General features: G+C 48.0%; 1 protein-coding gene and 7 non-coding genes across 8 annotated transcripts; 7 read left to right on the top strand and 1 right to left on the bottom strand.

The window, feature by feature from the left end:
* Positions 1–309: 309 nt before the first annotated feature.
* On the top strand, positions 310–382 carry TRNAV-CAC (transfer RNA valine (anticodon CAC)). The gene has a single exon. It is a non-coding gene; the product is annotated as a tRNA-Val (tRNA).
* LOC105943479 (high mobility group nucleosome-binding domain-containing protein 4-like) lies at positions 324–8,399 on the top strand. Its single transcript, XM_055128927.1, has 3 exons — positions 324–674; positions 5,545–5,590; positions 7,124–8,399. Exon 3 carries the CDS (start codon positions 7,185–7,187, stop codon positions 7,452–7,454), a length of 270 nt encoding a protein of 89 aa, XP_054984902.1. The 5' UTR covers positions 324–674; positions 5,545–5,590; positions 7,124–7,184; the 3' UTR covers positions 7,455–8,399.
* Positions 8,400–14,213: 5,814 nt separating this feature from the next.
* Positions 14,214–14,286, bottom strand: TRNAK-UUU (transfer RNA lysine (anticodon UUU)). Its single transcript has one exon. It is a non-coding gene; the product is annotated as a tRNA-Lys (tRNA).
* An 840-nt stretch (positions 14,287–15,126) lies between these two features.
* Positions 15,127–15,198, top strand: TRNAA-CGC (transfer RNA alanine (anticodon CGC)). The gene has a single exon. It is a non-coding gene; the product is annotated as a tRNA-Ala (tRNA).
* A 567-nt stretch (positions 15,199–15,765) lies between these two features.
* Positions 15,766–15,839, top strand: TRNAI-AAU (transfer RNA isoleucine (anticodon AAU)). Its single transcript has one exon. It is a non-coding gene; the product is annotated as a tRNA-Ile (tRNA).
* Positions 15,840–17,267: 1,428 nt separating this feature from the next.
* Positions 17,268–17,339, top strand: TRNAP-AGG (transfer RNA proline (anticodon AGG)). The gene has a single exon. It is a non-coding gene; the product is annotated as a tRNA-Pro (tRNA).
* Positions 17,340–18,442: 1,103 nt separating this feature from the next.
* On the top strand, positions 18,443–18,515 carry TRNAK-CUU (transfer RNA lysine (anticodon CUU)). Its single transcript has one exon. It is a non-coding gene; the product is annotated as a tRNA-Lys (tRNA).
* A 2,973-nt stretch (positions 18,516–21,488) lies between these two features.
* Positions 21,489–21,576, top strand: TRNAY-GUA (transfer RNA tyrosine (anticodon GUA)). Its single transcript is given in 2 exon segments — positions 21,489–21,525; positions 21,541–21,576. It is a non-coding gene; the product is annotated as a tRNA-Tyr (tRNA).
* The last annotated feature ends 1,255 nt before the right edge of the window (positions 21,577–22,831 follow it).

Below are 22,831 nucleotides of genomic sequence, written 5' to 3'. Positions count from 1 at the left end.
CCTTTCCGACCGAAAGATGGATTAGAAGCAAAAGGGAAAGATGAGAAGCTGGAAATTCAGAGAGTCAGGGAGGACTAGCCACAAAGAGTAAAGCCTTTCTTTTGCTCTACTCCTTCCGTCCATATCTAGAATTAAATTCCTAGAATGAGATTCGCCTTCTCGTCTTTAAGTGGCAGGGCTTTGTCGGGGTCGCGGCGTTGGGAAGAAAGGGACCCGTGGGCCTGTCCATGGCGCACGTTCCAGGGCTGGGCCGGTAGGGGGCGTGTCCTGCAGCAAGAACAGGCGGCTGCGGCGAACGGCTCGCACGGCGTTTCCGTAGTGTAGTGGTTATCACGTTCGCCTCACACGCGAAAGGTCCCCGGTTCGAAACCGGGCGGAAACAAGACGCTTCTTTTCCTCCCCGTTCTTTTGGACGCGCTTGTCACGCCCTCCGAAATTACAGTCCCCTCCTCTCCTTCCCCGCTGTCCCGGGGGCCGTGCTGCGGCTCTCCAGCCCGGGCCCGCAGCCGGGGGTGGCCGCCACACGTCTCGCGAGGGGACCGCGGGCCTGGGGCGCCCGCAGCCCCGGAAGCGCATCCTCGCCTCCCCGCGGCCTTCCTGTTCGCGCCGTGCCCGCCGCACAGCTCGTCTCGGGCCCGGGGTCCGCGCGCCCCCGGACGGCGCCGGCGACTCGAGTAAGTAAGGGGGAGGCCGGGCCGGGGGGACCACCCGGGACCCGCCTGCCGGCCGGCCTGCTGGGGATGTGCGCGGCCGCCCCCGCGCCCCCCGACGGCCGCGCTCTGCAGCCCGCCCTCTGCAGCGTCCCCGAGACCCCCCGGGAAGGCGGGATCGAGGCGGGTGGGGGACCCCGACCCGAGGCCCGGGGGTGGGGGGGCAGCAGGAAATTGGGGATCGATTGAACAGGCCCGGGGGGTGGGGCGGGGAGGGGGCGGGGGAGGCCCTGGGTACCCCCCTCCCCGCTTCCCTCCTTCCCGTCGACGCGGGCATCCTCCGGGGCGTCATCCCCGCCGGGCCCCGCGGGACCCCTAAGCCCCGAGCCCTCCCCCGAGCCCTCCCCCGCCCCCCACTTTGGCCCTGCGCTCTCCGCGTGGAAAAGAACATTCCCAAGTTCAGAGGCATTAAGGACGGAACCAACTGTGGATTCGGCCGCGGTGCCTGGGAACCTGAGCAAAGTCCCTGCGGCTCTTTGCAATCAGGACGGGGGACCCCCCCCCCCCGCTGTCCGCCCCCCCATCGCCCCCCACCCCCCGGCCTCAGGCCCGCCACGGCCCCGGGGCAATTGATGCATTGCCACGTTTGGGTGGCAGAGTAGTCGCGTCACGTCAGGTGCCGGCGTCCAGTGCATCCTCCGTGGGGCCCCCCGGGAGCCATTCCTGTGTCTCGGCTTGGCGTGACCATTGGGAGGCCTCCGAAGGAGCCAGATCTGGAGCTTTCGCTGCTCCTGATTAATTGCAGTGGCCGATGTGGGTGGGATGTGCTGGGGGCCGGGGAGAGGAGAGCGGCCCTTTTCCCCCTCGGAGCTGTTTCCTTCTTTGTTTTCCCTCCTGGCCTTGTGCACGCCTCCCCTTTGCTCTCCCCTCCCGAAAGCCGAGTGTTTCCACCGCCACGGTGCCCCGAGGGCTGGGAATGTGCTACCTCTGGCCTTTGGCGCAGACATGTGCCTTTCAGGCCCCTCCATAGCGCTCGGAGCTACAGTGAAGGTGGTGCCCCCCCCCCCAGGAATAGGGGAGGGGGGATTGGGGGTTTGCTCTCCCATCGTGCTCTGTGAGTGGGAGCTGAGGATGCCCAGAGCTCACCACCAGTGGCAGATGAGTGACGTTTTGTCTGGAAGCCAGTGCCCATCTCCTGCAACCCAGAACATTCTGGCAAGATGCGGCAGTGCCGGGTCCTGGGCAACTCTGCCTTTCTCATCTTCCCTTCCTTCCTCTCTCACCCGGCAAGGAGACCCCGGTTCCCCGGATACTTCCTCTGGGAGGAGAAGAGCAAAGTAGTCCCTGGAGGATGCCGGGGGCTGGTGGCCTCATCCGCCCTCCAGTCTTTCATGGGTTAACTGTGCCCTTTGATCCCGTTTCCCTAAACCCGGGATTAGGAGCAACTTTCCCCCAGAGCCCTTTCCAAGGCACTTGCAAGGAGGAGGCCCTCTGACTTAGGGGTGGGGGTGAGGACCAAACAAGAGCTGTTGCCTAGGGAGCACAGGAAGATTCTAGAATGTGCCTCTGTGTCTGTGTGTGTGTGTGGGGGGGTTGGTATTGGATGAGGTGGGATTGGGTTTGTGCACAATGGAGACGGCCACTATGAAAAGGAGGTGGGCTGGAAACGGAAAATTGAAGAGATTCCTGTTTGAGCATGGGTAAAACGTCAAAATTAAATTCAAGCAGTGGCACTCGACACTAAGGTCTTTACCCTCTCCTGCCAAGTCCTTGGCTTACTGGCTTAGCAGAACAAAACAGCGCAGGCCGAGTGTGTCTTCAGTACAGAGATTCCAGGACCACGGTGGGAGGCAGGTTTGCTTGCTTCCGGGGCCTCTGATTTCCCCACCCGGGTTGTCAGTATACTAATCCCTTCTACTAACCCAGCATTTGGGGGTGGGGCGGCACCTCCAGCACTATTCAGGGGTTACTCCCAGCTCTTCACTCAGGAATGACTCCTGGCAGTGCTCCGGAGAGGTTATGGGATGCCGGGATAGAACCCCGGTGGGCATGCGCAAGGCAAGCTCCCTTCTCCAGCCCTTAGCCCCTCATATACGTTGCATGAAGACCCACCTAAGTATCTCTTTCCCCTTAACTATCTCCTGAGAGTCCTTATCTCCACACTCAGGCACAGTCTGAGCTGCTGGAACTTAGGGTTTTAACCTGTGAGTTTGGAAGGGACCAAAATTCAGCCCATAACACCTTCCTGTTTCCAGAGACAGAAATGGATGAGTCGGGCCAGAGCGATAGTGCAGTGGGTAGAGTGTTTGCCTTGCACGTGGTTGACCCGGGTTCCATTACTGGCATCTTTTATGATCCCCCCCAAGCACCGCCAGGAGTAATTCCTGAGTGTAGAGCCAGGAGTAACCCCTGAGCATCACTGGGTATAACCCAAAAAGCCAAGAGGTAAAAACAACCAAAAAAAAAAAAAAGACCCAGAAATGGATGTTTCATGTACATGACTAACATGGTTTGGGGAATTCCCACGAAGTTGATTCCCAAATTTTGTTCTGCTAACTTCACCCACAATGTAACACACCCGCATCTCCCCATCCTTACTCATTGTAAGCATATTGCCGTGGGAATAGATTATTTTCTTCAGATTTCACCATTCATCTTTGTTTTGAATAAGGAAAAGGCTGTTTCTCTCCTTTAATGTAAGCTTCTAAGAAGCCCCAGAAGAAAGACTCACGTTTTCACAGCTCTCAAGAATTGTAAGCAAAGGCTAGAGCACAAGGTCCCTCTTACCTGCGGCTGCCAAAGGAGCAATCCCATCAGACCAGTGCGTTTCAAGCTTTTTCACCAGCCCCTTGGCTCCAACCTCTGTCCTGGAACTGAAAAATCAAACATGCGAACAAGCCCTGTTGATTCACGGTGGTGACATGGCGCGGACCACCAGTGGCTTGCTCTTGGATGCGGCTTAATTAACTAGTACAAATTGCAGCACTGACGTCACTGTGTTAAATGAGTTGAGAACAGCCACAAGTATTTTGTTCTAAGAAAATGAGTAATTCAAAAGCTCACTAATTTGTTCTCTGGTAATGTGATTTTTCTCCTTAGAAGATTTATCTTAACAAAGGGGAATTGTTAAAGCTCCAAGTTAAAGATTGTTGCCATGTCTTGGGAAAATGACCTCAGTATCTATCTTAATTTTTCTCTCTGATAGTGATAATACTGAAAATGTTATCTCTGGAGCACCAAAAGTTATAGCATTTCTAAAAGTTTTATTTGAGGGCCAGTAGTGATAATTTCAAGTGGATAGGGCTCTTGCCTTGCCCGTGACTGAGCTGGATTTGATTCCTGGTACCTCATACGGTTCCCCGAGCCTGCCAGGACTGATCCCTGAGCATAGAACCAGGAGTAAGTCCTGAGCACTGCTGGGTGTAACCTCCCACCCCCAGATTAAAAAAAAAAAAATTGCCAACTCATAAGTTTTTCTTTAACATGCATGATGGAGTATTACTAATTCTGTGATGTCTGTATCTTCTTAATTAACATTATTACTATTTTTTTTTTCAGAACAAAATGTTTGGGAATGGAGCAATAGCTCAGCGGGTAGGGCTTTTGCCTTGCATATGGCTGACCCGGGTTCGATTCTCAGCATCCCGTATGATCCCCTGAGCACCGCCAGGGGTGATTCCTGAGTGCAAAGCCAGGAGGTATAACCCCTGTGCATTGCCGGGTGTGACCAAAAAGCCAAAAAAAAAAAAAAGAAAGAATAAAATGTTTGTGGGCAGAGAGAGCTAGTACAGGACACTTGCTTTGCACGTGGCTGTCCTGGGTTTAATCTCTGGCACCCCATGGGTGTCACAGCCCTGCCAGGAGTGATTCCTGAACACAGAACCAGGAGTAAGTCCATAGTTTCCTAGAGGCCAGACCTGTGTGGGCAGTGCCCGGGATGGAACTCAAGGCCTTACATATGCCTAGCATGTCCTCTGCCACTGAGCTATACCCTAACCCTCTTGAATTATTTTAATATTTTTGAGTTTTAATTTTTTAAGTTTAATTTTATTGACTTATTTATTTTTGGCTGTGGGGGCCACAGTCAGCCGTGCTCAGGGTCATGGGATCCTATGGGATGCCAGGTAACAGTCAAACCTGAGTCAAATGCAAGCAAGGCAAGAATCATATCCTCTGTACTATCCAGCCCTACTTCTTTTTTAAAATTTAAAAAAAAATTAATTTTTTAATTTTTAAAATTTTTTATTAGTGAATCACTGTGAGGTACAGTTCCAAACTTATGAACTTTTGTGTTTGCATTTCAATCATACAGTGATTGTTTACCCATCCCTACCAGTGCCCATTCTCCTCCACCAATGTTCCCAGTATCCCTCCCACCACCCCAACCCCATCCCACACTCCATCCCTAATTCTGAAATAAAAAAAAAAAATTACTTTGGTAGACATAAATATTTTAGGGTAATTTTAGGTTTGTAGAAAAATTAAAGAAATGCAGGGATTTTTCTATGCAGTTTATATACTTTTCCTCCCCTGCCTCAGTCTCTCCTATTATTAACAATTTACGTTGGTATGGTACATTTATTACCTTGATGAACTAATTTATACATTGTTACTAACTAAAGCCCATCATTTCCATTAGGGATCACAGTTTGAACACAGTCCTCTAGATTTTCCCAAATGCTATTTTCATGGATCCACTCTAACAAACAGCTTTCAGAATAATTTCATTGCCTTAAAAATAGCCCCTCTCCTCCTCAAATAATTTCTGTAAAGTTAACAGCAGCATGTGGCAAGAACTCCTCCCTCCAAAATTCTCTTTGGCCTTCAAGGATACAAAATGACTTTCTATCCCACTGACCCTTTCTTATACCTGTCCATCTGTCTCCTCTGTAAGGTCTCTGGAGAGTCAGCCGCCCCGACTCCTGAGAAGATTCTTCAAGGTGAGTTTCGAGGAATATATTTCTATTTCCTTTGTCAGGTGCAGCATCCAGCTGGTGGCATGGTCTCCTTGAAATGACCTTTGTTGCCACCTGCTGTGTTCTGTCCTTTCACGTGTGGCCGTCATGGGGTCACTGCTTGGGATGGCCCGCAGGGATCGAACACGAAGAAGACGGCACCCAGGAAACACACTGTGTCATTCCCACTCCGGGGTGGGCCAAGAACCACAGTTTCAGAGTGAGATGGGAGGCCGGTGGGGTGCCATGTCCATTCTTGAGGGTAGTGCGGCCAAGAACGGAAGCTCACCTGTTTCTGTTGACTTCCTCTCTCATCTTCTAGTAGAAAAAAGTGGGGCCAGGGGCTGGAGTGATAGCACAGCGGGTAGGGCGTTTGCCTTGCACTCGGCCAACGCGGGTTCGAGTCCCAGGATCTCATATGGTCCCCTGAGCACCGCCAGGAGTAATTCCTGAGTGCAGAGCCAGGAGTAACCCCTGTGCATCGCTGGGTGTGACCTAAAAAGAAAAAAAAAAAGTGGGGCCAGTAGAGATGCTTCCGGACCCCATGCCAGGTTGAGTAATCTGGGGCACCCAAAGTCACCATCCAGTTAAAAATTTAATTTCATTTGCATCACCCCATTCAAATTTTTTTTTCTTTTTGGGTCAAAAAAAATCAATCAAAAAAATAAATCAAAGTTGGATTTTTTTTAAGAGTTTTTTTTTTTTTTGCTTTTTGGGTCACACTCCTGGCGGTGCTCAGGGGACCATATGGGATGCTGGGAATTGAACCCGGGTCGGCCGCGTGCAAGGCAAACGCCCTACCCGCTGTGCTATTGCTCCAGCCCCTTTAAGAGTTTTTGTCCCTCTATAACTTGTCCAGACTTTTCCTTGGTTTGGGGGCTATACCACATGCGCCCAGGGAGCTCTCCTGGCAGTGCTCAGGGACCAAACTCAGATGAATGCATGCAAGGCAGATGTCCTACCGGCCATGCTATCTCTAGCCTAGAACCCTTCATAGTTTGTATTTAGTTATGATCTATTCATTGCTGCTGCTGAATCAGATTCTAGGCACAGTTCCTAACAGGTGTATCTCTTCTATGGAAGGAAATTGGGGGCTAAAAGATACCGCGCAGTGGGGAGAGCATTTGCCTTGCACACAGCCAGCACGGGGTCCCTCCTGGGTACCCCCAAAATGATCCCCCCGGAGCCCACCAGGAGTGATCCCTGAGTGCAGGGTCAGGAGTAAGCCCTGAGCATCACCGGGTGTGGTTCCCACTTGAAAGAAAAAGACTAAGAAAGAAAAACTGTGGGTGAGGTTTAGTTCTTTGAAAATACGTGGTTTGCAATAACCATTCCTGTGGGGGTCCTGTGTGTAGGCCCTCCCCCTCCCCCAAGGTTCCCTGGAAAACACCCATCAGTGAAAGTGCTTTGGATAATCTCCCGCCTTTGCCCGAAGTGAATGCGTTTGTCTTCCGCGCGCACACCGCGGGTCCCTGTGTGTGCCCGTCTCCTCATCCCCACGCTTTGTGTGTCGTTCAGGAGCCGTTTCCCCAGCAGCGTGAGGCCCGCGGAGGCGCCCTCGGGACTGGCCGCTGCCACCATGCCCAAGAGGAAGGCCAAAGGCGACGCCAAAGGGGACAAGGCCAAGGTCAAGGAGGAGCCGCAGCGGAGGTCGGCGCGGTTGTCGGCCAAGCCCGCGCCCCCGAAGGCAGAGCCCCGGCCCAAGAAGACCCCCGCCAAGAAGGGGGAGAAACCGGCCAAGGGGAGGAAGGGCAAGGCCGAGGCGGCCAAGGAGGGGAACAACCCCGCCAAGGGCCGCGACGCCGCCGCCGCGTCGCAGAGAGCCGAGGGCGCCGGCGACGCCAAGTGAGGGGACCGCGGGCGCGCCCGCTGTGGGACTCGGCCGTGCGAGGGGCTTTTCTTTTCCAATCAGTTTTCTAAAAATGTAGGGGTCTCGGTTGGTTTGTTTTCCTGTTTCCCTCTTTAAGTTATGTTGCTAGCACACAGCACACTTCGTCGTTGTCCTTTGTGGGAAGGGCCAGTGCCACTAGGAGAAGGGCCCAGAAGCCGGGTCGCAACGGGCCGGAGTTTGTGTGGCTTTGCTAGATGCGACCGTCCGGCGGACACCCCCGTCCCCCACGGGGGCGCAAGGCCCCCACCTGGGTGCAGGAGACACGTCCCGTCCTCTCGGCCGGCAGCGTAGACGATGCCAAGACCCAGAGCCCTGCAGTGGCCTTGGCACCCCCCGGCCTTGGCTCCGTCTGGCCCAGCGCCCGGGCCCGCCGGGGGGTCCGCAGAGGGGGCTGCTGGCCAGAGTGTCCCGGGCACCGTCGGGCAGCGGACGCTGCGGTTGTCACGGCCTCGGCTCCAGCTCAGAGTGGACCTGAGCAAAGCAGTTTGAGGCCGGGCACGGGCCGCCCCGTCGGAAAACGCCTGCGTTTCCGCAGTAGCAGAGACTGTGGCTCCGGCAGGGGAGGGAGTCTGGAAGGTGTGAACTGTCGGGGTTCGTCGCGTCGCCCGTGTCCTGTGGGAATTCAGTGCTTTTGAAAAGGAGCTTCGTTAAGCTGGTTACAAGGCGGTTTGGCAATGGGAGCAGAGGCCTTATTTTCTGCCCAAAGTTCTAAAGATATTCTTTATTGCATTGTAAAAGTTTTATAGTTTTGCTTATCACATTTGTGGAAAATGTGAGCTAGACGTTCAATATATATTTTTTTTCTGTATGGGTTAATGGTTGTTCAGCACTGTTTGCTGAAAAGTTCCTTCCACCTACTAATCCCTAACACTGATTTATAAATTGGGCCGGTGGGGGTTGCTCACTGTCGGTGTGTCTCGCCCTGAGGCAGTACTGCACAATTCTGTGTGCTCCAGTTGCAGAAAAAAAAGAAAGGCCCCGCTGGGTCAGGAGAAATCCCACTGCCCTCAACTTTTCTTTCTTGGATGTTTCTTGGCTATTCTTAGGCCTTCGCCTTTCCATACAACTTCTGGAATTAAACCCACAAGTTTTCAAAAGAATGTTCGCATTGTATTGGATTTGTATTGAACTTATTAGATCATCACATCGCAGCTTCCGGTCCATGAGTGAGGTAGAGCTTTCCATCTAGGTATTTTCAATGGCTTTCAATAAACTTTTATAATTTTATCCACAAATGCCTTCTTTCGTTATGTTGTCTAGGGACTTTATACTTTTTTTTTTTGAGGGGTGCATACCTGACCGTGCTCAGGGTTACTCCTGGCAGTGCTCTGGGGACCATATGGGATTCCGGGGATCCAGGTCAACACGTGCCAGGCCACACTGTCCCTGCTGTGCTATCTCCAGCCACACTCTACTTTTCGATACTCTTTTGTATCGTATAGTTTGTAGTTACTGCATTTTCTATTTTTAGCTAAGTTTTTATATTCAGCAACTTTTACAAAATGTTAAATTTCCATATCTGTACTATCTGGGGTTTTCTACATAGCAACTATCTATTCTCTATGAAAACAACTATTCTTGATAGTCCTTATGTGTTTTTTTGTGGGGGGAGGGAGGGCGGCTGTTAAGTACTGCCCAGGCACCAGGAATCTAGTGAACAATTAAGGAAAGTCTGACCTCACTAAGCTGATTCTTGTGACAAATTTCTGTGACAGGGGACTGTAAATAAACAAGTTGTGGGTGATAGAATGTGAGGAGATCTCTGATGAAACAGAGGAAATACAAGGAGCACGGGAAGGATCAAGAGAGAAGAGTAGCACTGTAGCACTGTTGTCCCATTGTTCATTGATGATTTGCTCAAGCGGGCACCAGTAACGTCTCCATGGTGAGACTTGTTACTGGTTTTGGCATATTGAATATACCACGGGGAGCTTGGCCAGGCTCTGCCGTGCGGGCGGGATACTCTCGGTAGCTTGCCGGGCTCTCCGAGAGGCAAAAACACTGCACAAAGGGGAAAACTGCAGAGTGAGGGGGAGAGCGATTGGATTCGGGAAGCTGCAGAACAATGAGAGCTGGAGAGCTGCACAGCAGGCAGGGCACTTTCCTTGACTGTGGCCAATCCCAGTTCTATCCCTGGGCCCACATACAGTCCGTGAGCACCACCAGGAGTGCTCCCAGCTCAGAGCCTGGAGTAATCCTGATGCTCCTGGACATAAACCAAAACCAAGACACACACACACACACACAGCAATGAAAGCACAGTCTATTCCCGGGCACGCAGGCCTATTGAATTTAAAATTTTAGTGTGTCTAGCAACATCTGTTACTGTTTCTTACAAGGGTGCTAAGTTTTTGGACAAATATTGTTGAAATGGAACTGGAACGGCCGCAGAGTGGGGAAGGCACTTGCCTTGTATGTGGCCTTGTGTGTGTCCTGCCCAGCTTCCATCCCTATCACATACGTGTCCCTGAGCATTCCCAGGACGATCCCTGAGCTCAGAACCAGGAATAAGCCCTCAGCACAGACCTGACAAACAGAACATGCTTGGAAATCAGGCTTTAAACCATTGGCTCACAGCCGGCAATGCTCGGGGTTTACTCCTGGCTCTGCACTCAGGATTGACTCCTGGGGGACCATATGCGATGCCAGGGAACGAGCCCACGTCAGCCGTGTGCAAGGCAAACAGCCTCCCAGCCGCACCATTGCTCTGTCCCCTTGCCTACTTTTGATTCACTGGGCCGTGACATTCAGTATCTAGGAACCCATCAATTAGCATCGAGTTAATAAATAGCTTGAAAGTGGGTTCCTGATACGAAGCAGCCGCAGTGCTGGTGAATTTGTAAGATGTGAGGATTAAAGGTGCCGTGTTGGTCTGGGTGGGCTGGACAGGAAGAGGAAGGAAGGGCCTGGACTTTGCCCTCAGTCCTCTTTGTTGAGTTCTCAGCAGGTCACAGAATTTCCAGTGTCTTCCACACCAGCTCCTGAAAATGACCCTGAAACACCTTGATACTCCACCTCGCTTTCTTTTTTCTTTTTTCTTTTTGGGCCACACCGGGCAATGCTCAGGGGTTACTCCTGGCTCTGTTCTCAGGAATTACTCCCAGTGGTGCAGAGGGATGCCGGGGCTCGAACCCTAGACGACCACGTGCAAGGCAAACACCCTACCTCCTGTAGTATCTGGCACCCAATATGCCACCTCTTTTTTTTTTCTTTTTAATCGAATCACCATGAGAACAGTTACAAAGCTTTCAGGATTAAGTCTCAGTCACACAACGATCAAACACCCACCCCTTCACCAGTACACTTGTTCCACCACCAAGAACCCCAGTACACCCCCCTCCCCACTCCCCAATATGCCACCTCTTGAGCCCTACAACTGTGAAGCTGTCAACTCTTGCAGGACACTTAGGGCCTCCGTCCTTGGTGTCACCTCACCCCTGCAGTGCACACCCCCCGCCCTTGGTGGGTCAGGAAGGCTGAGACCTGGGGCCAGGTAGTTCTATTCCTACATCACAAAACTCTCACAGAACCAGAATGGAGTGGCTCAGGAGCACTGTGATAAACCTGAGCTCCCTGTGGCAAGGGAAACAGGACATAACCAATGTTGTCCTAAAACGTTTAGAGCTACATTCCAATAAACACAGAGGAATGGAAGAGCTTCAGGAGCACTGTGATGGGTATCACCCGAAAAACCTAAGCTCCCGGTAGCAAGGGAGAGAGGACAAACCAGTGTTATCCTACACCTGGCATCCCATATGTTCCCCCAAGCACCATCAAGAAGGATTCCTGAGCACAGAGCCAGGAGTAAAGCAGGTGTGTGTCCCGCCCCAACACAGTTTGCTGGCTAGTACTATCTGTACTTTGTAATTAATTGAACAGTGAACATTGACACTTGTCTTCTGATTACTTTTATTTATTTATTTTTCAGCAGGGAGGGCCACACCCAGCAATGTCCAAAGATTATTATCTTTGGATAATATCTTTGGATAATATTGAATCTATCCAATGTCCAAAGATTATTATGGCTTTATACTTAGGAATTACCCCTGGGATGCTAGGAATTGACCCCTGATGAACTGCATGCAAAACAAGCACCCTACTTGCTGTAATATCACTCAGGCCCCTGATTTCAATATGTTAAGTATGAGACTCTGTCACTGTCATCCCGTTGTTCATTGATTTGCTCCAGCGGGCACCAGTAACGTCTCCATTGTGAGACTTGTTACTGTTTTTGGCATATCGAATACGTCACGGGGAGCTTGCCAGGCTCTGCTGTGGGGGTGAGATACTCTTGGTAACTTGCCAGGCTCTCCAAGAGGGGCAAAGAAATCAAACCTGGGTTGACCGCGTGCAAGGCAAACGCCCTACCCGCTGTACTATCGCTCTAGCCCAAGTATGAGACAAGTATGAAACTACTGTGATTTTTTTTTAAATGTCTGATTTGGGGCTGGAACCATAATACAGAAGGTAGAACACTTTCTGGACATGGCCGACTGGGGTTCAATCCCCAGCATCCCATATGGTCCCCCAGTACCGCCTGGAAGAATTTCTGAGTACAGAGGCAGGAGAAAGCCCTGAGTGTCGCTGGGTGTGGCTCTAAAACAGACAAACAAACCAAAAAGGTCTGACTTTCTTGGTTGACACAGACACAAGAACTTCCTAATCTAGTCCTTCATATGTGAAAAATATGCTAAATTTCTGTATAAATCCCAGATGCAGCGAGAAAAATCTTCCCCTCAGGATAGAGGTGGGGAACAGTCCAAGCAAAAAAAAAAGCTGTGAGCTTTGATGTCATTACTACACTGTCCGTCATTACAAGGACAGACTGAAAGCGAACTTCACACAAAGGATTTAGCTCTGAGTATCCTTCTGATGGGAAGAACTCTTAGCACATCCTTTTTTTTTTGCCTTTTGGGTAACACCTGGCACATACAGGGATTGCTCCTGGCTCTGCACTCAGGAATTACTCCTGGCACATGCTTTTGAATTATTTTTATATATAAGTGGGGATCCACCTGGATCTCTGGTCTCATCATTGTTGAGCGTAATAAGGTTTCCACACATTTCATATGTGCTCTTTCCAGCAGTCACCATCACATTGAGTCCTTCTTCCTCAAACAGTTCTCTTACAGCAGAAAGCTTGACTTTCTCTGAGGCTGTCGCTCAAGGCCCTCACAGCGGGGCTGACCTGACTGACATTGGAACCAAAAGCAGCTGAAGTTTTTTTTTTTTCTTCTAGAGATTTTGTTGCTCCTTGGGAGATTTAAAAAAAAAAATTATTGAATCACTGTGAGATAGACTCTTACAAAACTGTTCATGATTCGGCTTCAGTCATACAGTGTCCCAACACCTATCCTGCCACCAGTGTACATTTCCCAGCGCCAGTGTCCTCAGTTTCCCTCCCATCACCCTCCAATCACCCTCCAACCCCCACCCAGTATCCCAGTATACTTCTATGACATGCTTTTCTTCTCTCTCTCTCTCTCTCTCTCTCTCTCCCCCCCCCCCCTTTTGGGCATTACGGTTTTACTGAAAAGTTATCAGGAATATCCCTTTACACCTACTTTTAACACTCAGTTCTTGTCCAGCGTGATCGTTTCCAGCAGGTACTGTCATACTGGGTCATACTGTTCCCTTCTCTATCTTACCTACCCTCCGCCCACACCCCACCCCTACCACACACGAATGCAGTCATTCTACATATGTCTGTCTCCTTCTGACTCATTTCACTCAGCAGGATACTCTCCATGTCTATCTCGGAGGAGTTTTTAATAGCAAGAGGGGGAAAAAATATCAAGTCAACTTTGTTATCTTTCCAGATCCATCAAGATGAAATTTCTGCTTTGGGCAAACTCCAAAGCTTTTCTCAGTGACCCCGCCCCACACCTGAGCTTGCATCTGGACCCATTTGTTCAGGTGACTCGAGCCTTTGGTTCTCTCTAGAGTTTAGGGAAAGGAGGGGAGTGCGTTAGTTATTCAGCCCAGCCCGTACTCAGCACCAACCTTCATCTTCATGGTCACCTCAAAGCCCAATATGTCCCCGAGGAGAAATCTATTTCCTGGTGCTAGCACCCGTGATCCTTAAGAATGCTCTAGACTCCACATATGCTCTGTGTATGATAAGGCAAGTAAGTGGTAATTCAAGCAACTTTTGTTCCCGAAACCTATGGATGTCTGGGTTCAGATGTAAGCTACACTCCAAGCTGAAGGTTATGGTTAGAAAAGGCCAAAGTCCCTGGGTGCTGGGTTCTGGGTGCTGACAACAGCACCCTCTTTATCTGGGTGTTCAGGGCTGAGCAAAGCACGGAATGGAAAGGAGAAAGAACAGCTGTATAGACCATCTGCGCGGTTATTTTTCAGCATTTGACCTCACATTGGTGTTACAGGAGCTGCAGAGGAAGCGTTCATAGTGGCTTCCTGTGTCATACTGAACAGATTATCCATTTCTCGATTGCTATGTACTTTGGACTCATTTTCAATTTTCAGAGAAATCAGTCTGAATGGGACTACCTTCCTCCCTGTTACTTTTTATTGGGATATAGACAAAGAACAGATCTTGTATTTCTAGACTTCTCTGTACTTGGGATTTGTTTCCAGCTTTCTCCCCTCGTTACTTTTTATTGGGATATATACAAAGAATGAATGGGATTTGTTTCCAGGTTTCTCCCCGTTACTTTTTGGGACCTATATACAAAGAAATGTCAAAGAAAAGAGGGACGCCCGAACAGGGACTTGAACCCTGGACCCTCAGATTAAAAGTCTGATGCTCTACCGACTGAGCTATCCGGGCTCACGTTGCTTTCTGCGCCCGTATCGTCTATAGTCAATGTATCGTTCGACTTGGCGCGGCATTGTACAGATTCCACCTGGGATTTCATTAAAAACAAAACAAGCAAACAAGCAAACAAACAAACAAAATTAGCAGAGAAACTGATTCACAACCAAAAGTCTTATGTTAGGTGGGGCTTCCCCCTCCTCACCTTCTTTTCTCTCCACCGTGTATGCTCTGGCGTATCGTGGATCTGCACCATATTTGCACGATTCAGAGCAGTCAGGAACTGCAGAGTGCTGACTTAGTCTGTTCCCAGGCTTCCCTAGAGAGAGATCTCAAGTAACCTACATTTGAGTGCAGACCAAAGGAAGCTGAATAGAGTGGATGCCGGAGTTTTTAGTGGGTAATCCGAGCCATCTTTATTATTATTATTATTATTATTATTATTATATTTTCATAAAGAGCCTCACTTGGACACCTGAATATAGGTCGCCGAAGAGGAGAGGTTTGGTCTTACGCGGGGTCTTTGCTGTCCTCGGAGAAACGGTTGGAGACGAAGCTTTTAAAAGCAAGAAGCTTTTAAGAAGAGGAGACCTTGCTCCTTTTCTGCTTGTCAGATCTAGGCAGGGAATTTCATCCTTGGGTATCTAGGAACATGTGACTGTGAGGTTTCCGCCCTTGGGACGTGGAGGTAAGATGCATCATGAGCAATTAAAGGTTCTTCTGCTTGTCCAGAATTTCCACGTTTACGAAGGCCTAGAGGAGCGTGAGGGAGGGCGGCGACAGGGGCCCGCGCCAGAGGGCGGAGATAAGGGCCAAGGAATTGGGGACAGTATTAAAGCAAAGGCTTTTAGGGCTGGGGATGTAGCTCAGTGGTAGAGCGCATGCTTCGCATGTATGAGGCCCCGGGTTCGATCCCCGGCATCTCCAAGCCGTTTTTCCTTTATGGTCGCTTGGTTCTTTAGTTGTCAGTGTTTGTCAATGCGTTTTCCAATTTACCTACCTCTTCACTCCTTTCCTCCCTATTTTGGACGTGGCATGTAGAGCAAATATATGCAAAAGGGAAATTGCTATTTTAGAATATTTTTTGATATCTCTGTTGAAACAAATGAAATTGGACAGGAAAACATTTTTTTTTTTTTAAATCGAAGAAAAGCAAAATCAAGAGGGAAATGGCCGAAAAGGAGCAAACTGGAAAACTGCTCAAAACCCGTCATTGAACCTCGGGCTTTTAAGGCATTAACAATCAAGACTAGGTACACGAAGGAGTTATATTAACACTCTGGGCTGCGTCGTGGCACGGGAAAAGAAAATTACATGAAAAATGTCAGAGAAAGAATGAAGCTCACTTGTGTGAGCTAATTCAGCCGTTAGGACGCGCCATGCTGCTTCCTATAATAAACAGCAATACAAGAAACAACAGTACAGAAATAAACAGCGAAACGAAAGAATGGCAGCATTTTCTTGTAACGATTTTCGGAGGCTTTCGACGCAGTTGGCCGGTTAGCTCAGTTGGTTAGAGCGTGGTGCTAATAACGCCAAGGTCGCGGGTTCGATCCCCGTACGGGCCACAGTTGCTTTTTAATTTTTTTTTTTTTCTGGTTGTCATCAGTAGTTAGAAGACGAGAGCATTGTCTTCAGGCTGCTTTACGGCGGTAATTTCCTGTGGCAGAGTTTCTAAATTTTTGCTCGGGGGGGGGGGGCGGTGGAAGCAGGAAGAGACCTTAGGAGTGATTCAATTCATGAGAAGGGAAAAAATGGTATCAATTTCTCTAGCAGCCAACAACGCTGGGAAAGTTCTCCGAGAACAGATTTCAGCTGAACTGCGGTTCCCAGGTTCTCACCTGGCGGTGCTCGGCCTGCTCTAGTGCTGATGACTCTTGTGGGGGGTGATCATCACTCATACCCATCGTGAGATTCTGTCTGACCCCCCCGTCACCCACCTGTGGGTCCAAGACAGCGGAGTCAGCAGTCGCGTTCTGTCCGTTTGCTGAGTTACATTTCTGAAATCAATCTCATTTCCCAGCAAACCCAGTGCCCCCCCGCCCCCGCCTAATTGGTTCCCCAGTGTCCCTGTACAATTCCCTTTCAGTATTCGCGACCTTATAGCTTCATCTCTTGTGAAATGAGCAACGTTGCGCTCGTTTTCGTGGAAAACGCCGAAATCTATTAATTCCACCAGGACTGTGGAAGCGTGCGAGCAGACGGTGTCGCGCTGATAAGTGAGTGCGGGAGCTCATCGACAGTGCTCGGGGGGAAGAGATCGGAGAGAATGCTCAGACCTCTGAGTGAGGGCACATGCCTTGTCAATTTCCTTCCTGCAAGTGGGCTAGGACCTCGAGGCCTTTTCTAGTCCCTGGAAGCACTTAGGGCTGCTGAAAAATCTGGAGAAGTTCTGAGAGCCACGTTCATCTGTTTAAAAATAGGAATGAAAACAAAAAACTGCAGGGGATCACGTATCTGTGGACCCCGAACTCACAGAAACAGCTTGACGGTTGCCAAAGATGGGGCTGAGGAGGGGGAAATGGGTGTGGGTGTTAAAAAGTTTCACCTTCACATTATACAATAAATGCTGGAGACGTAATGCACAGCAGAGAGTCTATAAATTAGCTAACAATTCTGGACTGTGTATTTGGAAGTTGCAGGAACAGATCGTAAAAGTTTTCAGCCAAGAAAAACTTTGTAACTGAGACAGGTATTAGGTAACAGATTACCTGAGCCTACTGAAGTAACATGTACAATATGTACTAAGTCAATATTGTACAACTTAAACTAATATGTTGCATGTCAATTACAAGTGAAAACGCAGGGAGGAATTAACACCAAGTTAAACTGTAAAACAAAATCACACTATAAAAAATAAAATAAAAACTGTAAGAAGTTGCAAAGACATTAAAGGAAGGGAAAAGGAGGAACTGGTGGAAAGGAAAAACAAATAATACGGATGCCATAAATTTGCTGAATGTTAATATATTTAAGAAAGACCCTACTAGGTATCTGGCTCGTTGGTCTAGGGGTATGATTCTCGCTTAGGGTGCGAGAGGTCCCGGGTTCAAATCCCGGACGAGCCCTGTTTTTATTTTCCCCCATCTAGTTTCTCGCAATCAATATTTAATTTTTCTTTCACTGAACGGAAAATGGTAAGTCACTATTAAATAAAACTACTAAACCTCCATACCGCGCCTTAGGTAGAAATATATACTTGATCCCAATAATTAATGAAAACTTCCAAATAATAAAAAGAGAAGTGTTTTTTTTAACTATTTTGACTTTTATTCAGTTTCTCATTAGGTCTAAAATGATCCATGCAAAGACATATCTCTGGTACTGCTAGAGGTTCTGGCTCCACCTTTGTAATCATATGAAATATGTAGAAGTACTACGATTACTTAACTCAGTGTTACTCATCCTTCAGTTTAATCCATTAGGGCAGTGGAAAATCCCTGGACCACGGAGACCAGTGGTTGGAAACCTACGTGGAAACAAGTTAGACTTTCCTTAGTAGTCGAGTTCAGTGTCTACTAAGTCCAATAAACATTCGTCGCCAGTGGTAAACGAAACTTACAAATGAAATTTACAAAACCCACTAAATCCTGTATTCCAGGGGTTCTTCTTCTTCCTCCTCTTCTCCTTTTTTTTTAAATTAAAATTGCACCACCTTTCTCCCATTGCGGGAGTGTGTAAAAGCCTTGGTGATGGTGGTAGAGGACAGCAAGCATGAACAAGCAAAGGGGGCTTGGAAAGTCCGGAAACCTTGAAGGTTTTCTCCCAGGTTACAGGCGGGGTGAGAGTTGACTCGCCGCGGGAACCGCGGAGGCAAGCAAGCCTCCAACACAACAGCAAGACCCAGCTGCGAGTGGAGACTGGGGTGCTCTGGGCCTTGCCTCTGAGCACGGGGGCAGGCTCTGGGAGCCCAAAGTTAGGAGTTAGGGTCTTGCTTACCGTCCAGATTCCCACTCTTGAATTCTAAAAAGTTTGTGATCTTGGTCAAAAATGGGGGAAAAGAGGGAAACCGTCTTGAAAGTGGCCGGAATGCATGCTAATAGTTCAGAGTGTGTTGCTATTCTTTGAATTTTAGAATCCTTTGCCTCTGAAATGTCATAACTTTAAACCCAAAACAAGATAAAGAATGTATGCATCCTCATAATACATTAGGGAGCACACTCACACAACCGCCCGGCTAGCTCAGTCGGTAGAGCATGAGACTCTTAATCTCAGGGTCGTGGGTTCGAGCCCCACGTTGGGCGAATGCCTTTTTTAAAAAAACATTTTATTTTTTTGTCTTTGTTTTTTCTTCCAACCTGATAAACGCACCCCTACTCCCCCAAGAAGCCATGGCACAGCAGTCCCGCAAAGGAATTCTCGCAGCCCACACGTGAAGTATGAAATGATTGAACTCTGAGGAGCACTCACTGTTAGGCGCTTTAACTTCTTTGACCTGTTTTGTGACTTTGTCAGAGTTTGATCGCGCGCCCCCTAGCGGGGACGCATTTCTTGGCCTAGTAGATTTTGTTGCAACCCGGGAGATGGAAAACTCAAGCAGAGGTTTTGTGTATTTGTCCTGTCGGATGACTCTGAAGCACAGTCCCCACCAAAAAGGTTCACAATGCAAGGGAGGAATTCAGAAATATTGAAGAAGGCAAGATAGAAGGTGAAGAAATGATCCGAAGGAAAACTTTGGTAGGCGGGACCTCAGACTTGTTCCTGGAAAGTTCTGATAATAGTTGGCTCCACTTTCTGACCCACGCCCCAGTTATTATGGAATAATAAAACAAATTTCCTATTGCCACTAAGATACACACCCTTCCAATTAGGAAAACAGCAATAAGCAAAATATTTGGGGTGAGATAAAACTTTAAAGGAAGATCAGACTTTACAAGAAGACCCGGGGCTTGTAATGTCCCCAGTGTGTGACTGGTAAATCACTGGTGAATATTCTTTCTAGTAAACAGAATATTCGTATCAAGCAGATATCAGATCTGACCACTACCCCATTCCTTAGTTTAGGATAAAACCCTACCTTAAAACTAATCTCATTTATTGTAGAGACTCCATAGTAATACAGTTAAATTTATCTTTCTTCTACTAGTCTCTCTGATAGTGAGTTGACCATTCTACCAACCCCAGAAAAACCCAGAGGGTTGTGGAAGCATTTTCCTGTGTCCCAGAGTGATGGGTGTGGTGGTCACAAGCTCAGACCAGGTGAGGAAAGGTTCAAAGAAAAGACAAAAGGAGTTGTGCATGGTGGGGTTTTTCACTAAGAAACAAGGACATAACATAAAATGTCTTGATTAATTTGATCCAAAAACTGATTTTCCTTTCTTTCTTTCTTTCTTTCTTTCTTTCTTTCTTTCTTTCTTTCTTTCTTTCTTTCTTTCTTTCTTTCTTTCTTTCTTTCTTTCTTTCTTCTTCCTTCCTTCCTTCCTTCCTTCCTTCCTTCCTTCCTTCCTTCCTTCCTTCCTTCCTTTCTTTCTTTCTTTCTTTCTTTCTTTCTTTCTTTCTTTCTTTCTTTCTTTCTTTCTTTCTTTCTTTCTTTCTTTCTTTCTTTCTTCCTTTCTTTCTTTCTTCCTTTCTTTCTTCCTTCCTTTCTTTCTTTCTTCTTAAAAGAAAGAAATGGGAGTCACACCACCCCAGTGCTCAGTGATTACATCCTGCTATTCACCGCTCCAGGGATGTAACCTGGGTTCCAACGTTCAAGGTAAATGTCTGAACTCCTGCACTCTCTCCCACCACCAAGGGGCTGATTTCTGAGTCCCTAAAATAATAATAATAAAAAAATCCACTCCTCTCTGGGATAATACTAGGAAGTACTGGGTTAAATTGACCTATCCTGCAACCAGCATGGATTTGCACACACAAAAAGAACATGGTAGAAATTAACAGTGGGCAGGACAGGGCAGTTTCTCTCTAGTGGGTAAAAATTCATAGGATTTGGAGGTAGAGATGTAGTTTGAACTGTGAAAAACAGACACAGATTTTTGATTTAATTTTGTTGGCAAATTGCAATCTATTGTGAGTTGGTTGGTTCTTTAATTTACCCTGTGCTGGATAAATTAACCTTCCAATTCCAATTTCCTGGGTATTAGGCAGACTACAGAAGGAGGGCCCAGAGAGAATAGCAATTGCTAGTAGTCATAGCCGCATCCTACTGTCAGTTTCTGATTTATAAATCTCTTGCATTGCATGAGACATAAGGCCTTTTCCGAAGCATGTGGCCCCTTGCTTATATTGTTAACAAATGTTGTTGAGTTGTCTTACTTAAGAATGCAACTTTAGAAGTAAAAATCTATGGCAACATTTCCAAGACCACCAGGAGAAACTGGGTATGGCTCCCAAACCAAAAATGAAAAAGGGGCATTGAAGGAAGTTTAAAGAAGTGTTGAGGGAAAGGTTTGTTTGTTTTGGAGATCAGAACCAAAGACCATCGACAGGATGTTTATACTAGGCACTATTCACACTCAAATTTACAGTTCGACCCCCTTTCATAAGAACCTTACCCCATCTAGGAGACCTTCCTTAATCTCACTCCAGCTGGATCTCAGATGATTAATTTCATGCAGTTGACTTTTGGAGCTATTGTTTTAAGCATTCAATTGTTCTCCACTAGTTAATATTCTAGCACTGTATATTCTTAAACTTTCCACCCTAATCTCCCCCAAAGATGCAGCCAAGGTTTCTGTATTATCTTTATTATCATCACCCTCCTGTTCCACATGGGAAGGGCACAAAGATCACTCAGCTAGTGACAGGATTCAAAACAGACCCGTGGGGCTCCAAGGCCCGCGTTCTTTCCATTTTATTACACATATGCTTATTTCCTATTTCCTCCTTTTTTTCTTCTATTAATGATCCTGTCTAAATTGCAGATTAAAATTTCAAATATTTCAAATCCTATTAATAAGTGGAGTGAAAACTGACTGTTCTAACGCATTCATCACAGGAAAAACTCTCCATAGCCAAACCCGTATTTGTTCCTTATGCCTCCTTTAAATTTAATTTTTTTATATATGTAAAAAATTTTAAAATACTGGGTGCTCCCGCTTTCTCCTTAGTCCTAGGTAGAGAGGATCTTTGTGTGTCAATTTCGAGGGGGAGTGTTGACCATAAAGGGATATAGAACAGCCAGAATGGATCAATAAATGACAAAATCCAGCAAGGCCGTACCCGCCCCTGGCAGCGCAGAGATGGCCTCCTCGGCGGGCCGGCCCAGTGGTGTGCTTCCTTCGATAGCTCAGTTGGTAGAGCGGAGGACTGTAGTGGAAGCTCCCAGGCATCCTTAGGTCGCTGGTTCGAATCCGGCTCGAAGGAACTCATGTTTTGCGTCCTCTTGCCACACTCTCAACACCCCCCCACGCCCCCTATAATACGCCTTTGACCTGTATGAAATTTGAAATATTCTTTTGACCCTTTTCTTCCTTGTTTGAAACAAATCCGTGCGTTACTTCGCAGGCTCCGAGCCCTGTGACGCGAGCTCCAGTATTTACTCTTCCTCCTTTTACGACCACCGAGTCCAGTGTTAAGATTCCATGGGAGGTGACCGCGACAGTTAATTTAAGCTATTCTTGTGCAGAGAATATTTCTGTCCTTTGCATGTCTGCTCGCGACATCTGCTTTAGGATAACGTGCCGCGATTTCTAATTTTTATGTTGGTCTTCGTAACAGTGAACACGCACGATCAGAGATTTCAGCTTCAAACTGCCGGGGCTGCCGAGAAATAAAGCCTGAGCCTGAGATGGATCAGAGACAGGCGGGTTTGGCTGTGGGTGCGGAGACGTCTCCCCGCCCAGGACCCAGATCCAAAATCAGAGGGGGAAGGAGCCTGCTGCAAGGAACGGGTAATAGGTGGGGCGGGCACGCCCCCTAGTGGCATGAAATTAGAATCCCCAGTCCCTGGCCTTGTGCTTCTTGGGAGGATGGGAAGTAAGGGAATATATATATATTGGCTGATTAATAGAGGCCTCGGGAGATATTGTAGGTGTGGGAAGAAATAAAGGATTTTGTTGCTAACCTCGATTTAATTAAGTGACGGTGATTCTCGGTCTTTCCGGGAAATGTTGAGATGCTCAGAACCACTCGGGGAGATTTTGCGAAAGAAAGGCCAGTGCTGGGTCTTTCTGGAAAAGGGACCCAAACATGGGTTGTATTTGAAGCTCCAAGGTTATTTTAATGCACTGCAAGATTGCAAACCACTGCTAGAAAATCCAAAATGGGCGGGGGGGGGGAATAAAAGAAGGAAATATATGGGGTTTGGGCTGGACGGATGGTACAGAGGCTGGGGACGGGTGTGTGTGGGGGGGGCGCTTGCCTCGCATGCAGCCAATCCGCGGTCTATCACTGGCATCCTATTTGGTTCTCTGGGCACTGCCAGGAATAATTCCTGAGCATATCCAGGAGTAACCCCTGAGCATCGCAGTGTAGCCCCCAGAAAACCCCATGAAATGAAAGGGGGGAAAAAAAGGAATGTATGGAGTTTCCTACCCACACTGGAATTAGCATAGTGATAGAAATCTCTTTTAACAATAGAATACATTTGTAAACTTTGTGCCAATGTCGGTTTCTTTTA

Source organism: Sorex araneus, chromosome 2 (assembly GCF_027595985.1).
Source record: "Sorex araneus isolate mSorAra2 chromosome 2, mSorAra2.pri, whole genome shotgun sequence".
NCBI lineage: Eukaryota > Metazoa > Chordata > Mammalia > Eulipotyphla > Soricidae > Sorex > Sorex araneus.
Note: the sequence above shows the minus strand (reverse complement) of the source record. Positions and strands in the feature narration are given on the sequence as shown.